This window comes from Fistularia commersonii, chromosome 4 (genome assembly GCF_037954325.1).
Source record: "Fistularia commersonii isolate RoL2024-O1a breed Wild chromosome 4, RoL_Fcom_v1.0, whole genome shotgun sequence".
Classification (NCBI taxonomy): domain Eukaryota; kingdom Metazoa; phylum Chordata; class Actinopteri; order Syngnathiformes; family Fistulariidae; genus Fistularia; species Fistularia commersonii.
In genome coordinates this window covers 19,222,447-19,231,042 of record NC_141287.1, presented here as the reverse complement: position 1 = coordinate 19,231,042, position 8,596 = coordinate 19,222,447, and the positions used below count along the sequence as shown (strand labels likewise).

Genomic DNA, 8,596 nt, shown 5'->3' with positions numbered 1-8,596 from the left:
GTGCCATGAACAGGCACAAAACAATAGCCTAGAGTGACATTTCTCTACGAGTCGCGTGACATTTAGGCGAACGGCTGCTCATAAACGCAGATGGTGTAAAACCAAGCGATAGCGAATGACTTACAAAACTCACACATCCTTCAAACACGCAACTCGCGATGCTAATACTCGGGGTGGCGCTATCAAATTGCCAATTCCAAATATCGATAGCTCATTTTGTGACGCGAAACATTCCCGGATCCCCCTTTACTTTGGCTTCAACTCAAAAGTGCAACAGAATTGATAACACGTGACTACACATCAGAATTGGACTTTCTGAATTTCGCGAAATGTATCCGACCGAAGGGGAGGATGATCTCGCAGAATGTTCGGAACGGCGGTCGGACGATCCGAACGAGTGCAGACCCATGGGTTTGGTTTTCGGTTAGGCGTAGGTTGAAGTTTTGGATTGGAAAGTTGCTCGTTTGTAATGAAAAGAAAAAAAAAAGTTAAGACCTCGGAAATGAAAATAATAGGTCTTGAGAACTTTGGGAATCAGGTGATGATTAAAAGAATGGCACAGCTACGGAGCACCAAATCGTCGGGACAGCGGAGGTTTAAAAAAAATATTGATAATAAAATAATAACCTTGACAGCATTCGTTTCTCATATTGAAAGTCTCAAATGAAACACGGGGGCGTCTGAAAATAACATGTACACATACCCTAAAATGACATTTTACATTCTGCACTGTCTATTTTATTAAATGAAGGTCGACATAGTTTATCCCAAGGTGCGTTATTTCGTCGTTAAACTATTTAATGCCTGTGCTTTCGATTTCGATTAAAATGAGCGGAATCTTGTTCCCACTTCGGCGTGTGTGCGGATCAAACAACTGTCGAGGACGTTCATCGAATGGATTACGGCTGGGTGATACACCTTTACATAAATAATGCACACGTTTTTTTTTTTTGTTTGTTTTTTTTTTTTTTTTTGGATGTTCTATTCGCGCCCCGATAGAGCAGTCGGCGGTGGCGAGTGGGCGGCGATCGATATGCACTTTTTTTTTTTTACAAACGAGCGTATAAAGCCCAAGCAAAAAAAGGCAAACAACATGAGGGAGCCTCTTTTAAGATAAATAAAAACAAAACCCTCAAGAGTCTTCAGGGCTGCGGGGTGACACAGCGGCACCTGCAGTGCAAAACATTGCACTTTTCAATGTGCTTTGACTTATTTTCTGATCAGAAAATGTGATACATTCACCAATTTTCTTCCCGCCCGTGTAGAACGCCTGGACTCTCGCTGCTGCAAGAGACCGATCGGATTATGTATCGACCTGTGACAACAAATGGATATAAATAACACTTTTAACATTTAAAAATGACGATGAAGACCGTTAAAAATAGCCTTCAAGACATGCTCTTAAAAAGGACTGCCACTCATTCAGGAATGTTCCAGTTTTAGGGGGGAAAAGCACGGTCAGATTGATTCTTTCGTACATTTAATATCAAAATAATCCAATTTTTTTTTTTTGTTTTTTGGGAACGATGTTTACATAGCGCTAACGTGACTACTTGGGCTTTGGTTCGGATGATATTGTGAAATTTCTATTTGACAGATTCCCAGATTCAGGCACCACACAAGCAGCGCAAATAAACCGATGAATATTAACAAATACAAATCAAAAATTGTCCTTGGGCAAACACACAGCGTACGATAAATCGGACATTCGGTGGTATTCCCTTTTAAGAGCATTATGTGGGAGGAAACGGGGCTCTTGGGAGTTATCAAGCTGTAAAGCTCATAGATTTTACACACACACACACACACACACACACACACACACATAATACTGTTTGGTGTTCTCTCAAAAGGTTTCCTCATCAAACACACAGAATAGGCGCTGACATGTGTCTTCATGAATTTGTCTTTCAGAGATAACTAACAAACTGAGGTAGAAAAGAACTTAGGCTATACATAATCCTTAGGTTTCATTAATGATAAAACAGCATCAGAATGGAATGGAATAGCTTGAGGCAGTTTTCTTTCGGATCTCTCTCCACTCTGCGTCACCACTGGCTGAACATTTGCGTCCTACAAACAAGGGAACTGAAGAAAACGCCGAATGTGATTTTCCGTGCGATAAAACAAACTATGTTACAACCAGAAAGTAGCTCAAGGCTACAATTCGAGATAAATAACGGGTCGTCCTATTTGGAGGCAAATCTCTAATCGTGTTATTTTCCATTTGAAAAAACAAAAACAAAAAAAAAAAAAAACAAAAAAAAAACAAGAACCCTTGACAAATGACTACTTTGCCTTGCCAATAAACCAGAATTATTATTTTACATGCATACATTCAATGTAGAAACGCTCATTTCATTTTGAACAATTGAGGTATCACAGCCTTATGTGGTTTTGATGGTACAAATTCCAATGCAAGTCAAATGCTCTTGTATGACGAAGTGCTCTGACACAAGAGGTACAACACCACAATATCACCTTCCTGAGTTTGCAAAAGGAGAACATCAAGTTAAATGGAAGAATTTTTACATTTAGGTCAAACACTGTGATTTACTACAATTTTAACAGCAACTACATAGTAATTCATTGTTGAAAATTGAAGTCGAAATAATAGCGATGGGACACGATATTGGTTCTAGTCATTTCGGCAATAGTGGAGAGGCCAGCGGAGCGAAACAGAGTAGCACGTTACATTTGCTCGAAAACTTTTTTTTGGAAAAAAAACCAAAAAAAAACAAAAAAAAAAACCTAATGGAAATGTCGTCGCGGTAAAATGATTTACACATATGTAGCTCATCAGAAAATGAAGCCCAGCTGAAATTATGCCAATGAATTTAATTTATCTTAAAAGTAATCACAACTGTTTACAGAGAGCACGGAAACAGACACAGCTGTAGAACACTGTTAAAATGGAAAAGAGAAAGCATGTTTTTTTTTTTTGTGTAGTTTTAAAGCTTTTTTTTTTTTTGTTCTTCAATATATATTAGCACATATCACCAATGAAGTTTGTGAGGCAAACAACAAAATCATAACAGCACCACCTCAGGCACTTGATAGCAACTAAATCTCAAGATCAGCAGAATAGTATATTTATATATATATATGTATATATATACAAAAAGAAGGGGGGGGGGGCAATCTTTGACATGTCATCATTTGAGTTTAAGTGAGCACATGGCGCGAGTCGTGTAAAACATTTAATTTACTTTCGTTAATATGTGGTGCCAGAAAGATCATCTTCCGTCTAAAGCCTTGAATGATAAATCCCTTCGCCGTGTAGAAGTGTGTTTGTGTCACCAAAGTTTGCGATTTTTTTTTTTTTTTTGTTGTTTTTTTTCTGTCCCAGTGCATGTTTACTAAAGCCCAAACATTTTCATTCACTTACGGAAGTTAAAGAAACTGTTGGATCGGTCTCTTTCATTGACAGCCAAACATTTTATTCCATTCGGTGTACATGTCGAGTTCTTTTTGTGATATGCTGGGCTGGAATTTACAAAACACATTGTCAAAGTCTTGGTAGGAGATCGGTCTCATTTGACTCGGATGGATGCTCGACAGGTCGGTACCGGCGATGCCGTGGAGCGCGCTCACCGCGGCCTCTTGACAAAGCTGGACCACGTCCAGTCCCGAAAAGCCCTCTGTCCTCTGAACCAGTAGCGATATCTCTTTGTCACTAAGACAGTAGTTGTGCTGTGAGAGCAGCTGACTGATTATCTGGTGTCGTGCCGTCCCGTCGGGCAAGGGGATAAGCAGTCGCTTGGTAAAGTACCTCCTAAGGGACTCTGGGATCTCTTCGGGCTTATTAGTGGAGCAGACCACGAGCACGTGGTCCTCGGCTGAGGTCAGCACGCCGTCCAGCTGCATGAGGAGTTCGGCCTTCATGCGATTCACCGGGCTCTCCTCGCCGAGCTGGGCCGACAGGAGCTGGTCCACCTCGCCGATGAACACTACCGCCGGTTGGCGACACCGGGCCACCAGGAAAGAAGCCTGGATGATCTTGTCCCCGTCCACCGGCCACTTGTTCACCAGAGCCGAGCCGCTGAGACGCAGAAAAGCGGCCCCCAGTTGGCTGGCCATCGCACGGGCCAACAGAGTTCTACCAGTTCCCTGAGGTCCAAACAAAAGGAGGTTACGAGGTAATGTGGAGAGTCCGCTGAACATATCTGGCCTTAAAATGGGCCATAGAATCTCCTCTTTGATGGCGGCTTTGGCCAAATCGAGCCCGGCGATGTCACTCCAGTCGACCGGAGGGCCCTGCTGTAGGATTTCCGCCGTCACCAACTCCACCAAGCTGGAGTCGCTGTTCTTCAGCTGTTCCTCCGCGGCGTGGACGGACGAGGTAGCGACATCGGGCGCCGTCAGGGAGTGCGAGAGGCGCTGTCTGTGCTCATCGGTTTGCTCGCTGACGATCGGGGAGCCGAACTTGTTGTACGCGTCACCAGTTCTGAGATCTTCCACCGAGCTTTTGGTCGGTCCGAACGACGCGGGGCTGAGCGCCCTGCTCGGGTGTACGCTGAATTTTCGTTGCTGATCAGAAGACATCGGCTGTTTGGTCGGCTTAAAGGCGATGGAGGAAGCCTCCGCGTTCCTGTCGAAGCCGTTGCCCCTGTTCGAGTCGGAGACGCTGCTGTCTGCTATTCTATACATAGGGCTCTGCGAAGAACGCTGTTGGCTGTAGTTAAAATTACCGTAGCTCGAGTCCATATCTCCATGTCCACTCATGTAGAAAGCTTTTCGTTTTAATGAGTTGGATGTGCTGCCATTCAAAGGTGTTGGCGCAATCGGTGTGTGATTGTGGGACTGGTAGTTGTAGCCGGGCAGCGTGGAGGGAGGAATCGGTGTAGGAGCCGCTATGCCGGACGGCAGATAAGCAGAAGGAGGGGGCGCTCCCCCGGGGCTATAACCGGGGCCGACAGCACCTTGAGAAGGATACCCTGTGGGCGGATAATTGTAGTTTGGAAGGTTTGGAGAACCGGCATTGTAGCTGGGAACTAAGGCGGGGGGAGGAGGCGGGGGCGGCGGCTGTAGGAGCCCGGCGCTGTGCAGAGGAGACGGGTGTGGAGAAGGGAGGGCCGGGGTGACCTGGCCGCTATAGCTAGAATGCAGGTAGGAGCCGTTGTAGCCGGCTGTATATTCCTGAGAGGAGAGGCCCGAGTGGAGGGTAGTAGCCGTGTGGCTCCCACAGTTACTGCTGGAATAGCTCGGCTCGGACAAGCTGCCGGCCACCCCGGGGGAGCTGCCGATGCTAGCCGACACATCTGTAGGGGGTAGGGCAGCTGTCATTCCAGCTTTGCTCACAGATATAACATCTGGAGCACAGTTCATTGGGTAAATCCCCTCCTGCCAGGACTCATTCTCTGACTTTCGTCCGTTCACGAGTCCGGCGGCGCTTTCGGAGTAAGAACAGAGGAGGGCTCTTTCGTTCGGGCCTTCCAGGATCCCGGAGTACTTCTCCGCGTATTTCTTAAGCAAATTGGAGGCGGTCAGCGCAGAGATGTCGTCGTTCGCCCACGCGTATTGGTACGTTCGCTGTAGGTGCCCCCGGTAGGCCTCTACTTTGTGTGCCGGTGAGCGGGTTGTGGAGGAAATGTCGAAGTGTTGTTCTGCCCATTGTGTGTGCTCTGGGGTCCACTGCATCTTTAGACCTAGACGTTGCGTATAAGGGAGAAAAATATCGAGATAAGAATTGCTGTCAGCATACATTCCCTTTCGTGATAATAACCATAGTTACTGCATTATAAATGCCAGCTGTATAATGCAATGCATGCTGGTTAATTGCTCGGATTATGGAGAGAGAGAGAAAAAAAAAAAAAAAAAAAAAAAAGGGAAATACTTGTAATGCGAGGCTTTAAAAAAACAGCCCTCAGGAAATATCTTAAATACATCCGGAATACTTGACAAACATTTCCCAAATGGCAGACAGACGACACATGACTGACAGAACAGGCGTATAAAAATGTGGGACCCAACACTGTGGTATAATCCACCCAACACAGAGCAGAATGACACAGACATTGCGGGTCAGTCTATAATCCAACTCTCATCTGAGGCATTCTGAGACAGTTTCAAATCTGCTCGGAGGAGAGCAGCAAAGCAATCTTCCTTGGCAGCGCTCTGTTGCTTTCATCACACAAACCCCTCAGCCCAGCATGAATTACATCCACATCAAGTCTGCCGACTGCTTCCTAGTCCAGAGTGAGAGGGGAGGCGGAAGGGGAGGAAAAAAAATAAAAGAATAAAACCTCACTTGTCTTTTTTCTTTTTTTTTTCCACCACAGCCTCCCCTCAGCCCTCTATTCAGCCGCAAGACATGTGAGTGACATAAATTACAGAGTTAAACCCTAAAAGTCAGAATCGGGGAGAAAAAAAAAAACAAAAAAAAAAAAACAACTTTTTATTTCTTTACATATGCGTTTAATCTTTTCCTCCGCTTAGCCTTATCGAGATGTATATCCCCCGAAGAATGTAGACTATTAGACAGATTATTGCTCGAAACAATCAGCACGGCCTCACGTGACTCGTATCGCCGCTAATCTGATACGAGAGAGGACGATTCGAGCGAACCCCGCCTGTTCCAGTTCTCCCGCCTCTGCCGAGCGGCGATTTCTTTAAACTTAACCCTTTCCGGGGTCATTCGGGAAACAAACGGACGCTTCTAAAGGCAGATTACATGCACGGCTATTTTCTAGAAAGAGTAACGGTTGGAGGATCCCTTCTGACTCCATCTTGGGGTGTTGGCACAACCACAGCGCTAGGAACTAATTAGCAGGATTACGCGGCACTAACTGTTTTAATTTACAAGGCTTTAGTCAAAGAGATCCGTGCTACGGCCAAGATAGATGTAAAACATTCAAGCTAGCGATTAATAAAAGGCGTAGACAAAAAGAGCCGGAAGGCGAATAATGCGGCTTATGTGCTAAGAAGAAGATTCGGAGAATAAAAATCAGGAGTCAAACAGAAATACCAACATTTTTGGTTCAGCGAATGCCGATTGCAGGTCTGAGCCTGCTTTATGCTTCAAAATGCCCAAAGTACGGGTCTGCACTCATACAAAGAATAAAGTGTGCACTTTGTGTGCTTTATTCCAAAATGAAGAGTGAAAGAAAAAAAAAAAAAATCACAAAGCAATTGAAAGTGGCTCATTGTTGTCTTTAAAAAGACCTCTTTTTAGGTGTCGCCCGCTGCAAAAAAGGTAAAATTCTTTACGCAATTCATTGTGGAAAAACACTCCAATGAACTTTTACTCAAACTAAGTTATCATGCCAGTTTTTGAAATATTAGAGGAACTATCCCGGTTTGATTGCTATGAAATGTTCTTTTTACCAGATACGAAACAAAATTTTTTCCTGAAAAGAAGATTAAAATCTGCCCTCACAGTTAAAATCAATTACATGCATTGCAGCTCAGGTAAAAAGGATAATGTGTTTTGTCATAATATTCAGTGACATTCATTCACACTCACTTTTTGCCAATAACAAAAACTGCAAGTAGCTTATCGAGCGCCATTTTTCCATTACCGTCAATCGCATATGAACAGTTTGCCACTTTGGACGTTCAAAGCTGTGCCACTTGCAAGTGCACTTGAGCTCTCTAAGCACAAGGTATTTCTGACAAAGAATCCAAGACGATTACCTGAACAGGACGCAGCTGAAACCCTTGTCTTTTATATCTAGGTAATAGCGAAAATGTCTCTTTTTACACGCACAATGCTTTATTTATTGCTGAAAAATTAACCGATGTGGAGGAATGCAATCTAACATTCGCACGAAAGGGGCCCCAGCAGTCCTTAACCCAGTATTTCACAAGAACAACTGAATTAGTTTGTGGGATCAGTGAAGTGGATTTGTGTACTCCGACAAAGTGTACACACACACACACACACACACACACACACAAATAGATTTGCATCTACATTAGCATACATTTTATATACGTTGGAATACAAATATGATGTTCTTTGTTCCAATTCAAATACGCCATCCGCTGTTTCCTTTCTCTTCCTTTGAAAAGCTATAATTACAGATCATTTTATTTGAGGGACGTTTTCAGATATCCTGCGGGGCTCCGGCTCAAGTTCCACTTACCGGCCTCAATCAAATGCAGCTGATTGCGTTTGAAATGCATTGCTTTGGACAATTTGCGATGGTAAATTTCGTATGACGATAATAAAAGAGCGTGCTTTTTTTTTTTTTTTTTTTTGGCTACGTTCATTAGTCAACCGCAGCCTACAATACAAACCTCAACTAATCACCTCTCAAACAAACAGTCATTAAGCGTCGCTATTATAGGCACTTTTGCGAAATATATTTACATTTTTCTTTCGGCGTGGAATCACGGACACTCGTTGAAGAGACGGCGACAAGGTGGAACCAAAATGCATTTGACATATGATGCCGCGGCGCTATGTAGCGCCCTGGTGTGTAAATTCTGGTTCAGTGATCATCGTCGATGAAACAGGGATGCTGACCTTTTTGGGAACTATTAATCTGGTAGCCTAGGCCGCTTTTAAGCAAACAAGAGTGGGCCTCCACTCTGTCCATCCAATTTCCCAGTGTGTAAATTGGACCTCCACTTGCACAATTCTCTATTCATT

General features: G+C 44.0%; 1 protein-coding gene across 3 annotated transcripts in view; it reads right to left on the bottom strand.

Moving 5' to 3' along the window:
• Nucleotides 1-417: 417 nt before the first annotated feature.
• Nucleotides 418-8,596, bottom strand: part of fign (fidgetin) — a 30,839-nt gene continuing 22,660 nt past the window's right edge. For all 3 annotated transcript variants that reach the window (XM_086145837.1, XM_086145838.1, XM_086145839.1), the window contains one exon: nucleotides 418-5,648. In XM_086145837.1, coding sequence (XP_086001963.1) covers nucleotides 3,421-5,648 — 2,228 coding nt within the window. In that variant the 3' untranslated portion in view covers nucleotides 418-3,420. The remainder of the gene's footprint in view (nucleotides 5,649-8,596) is intronic.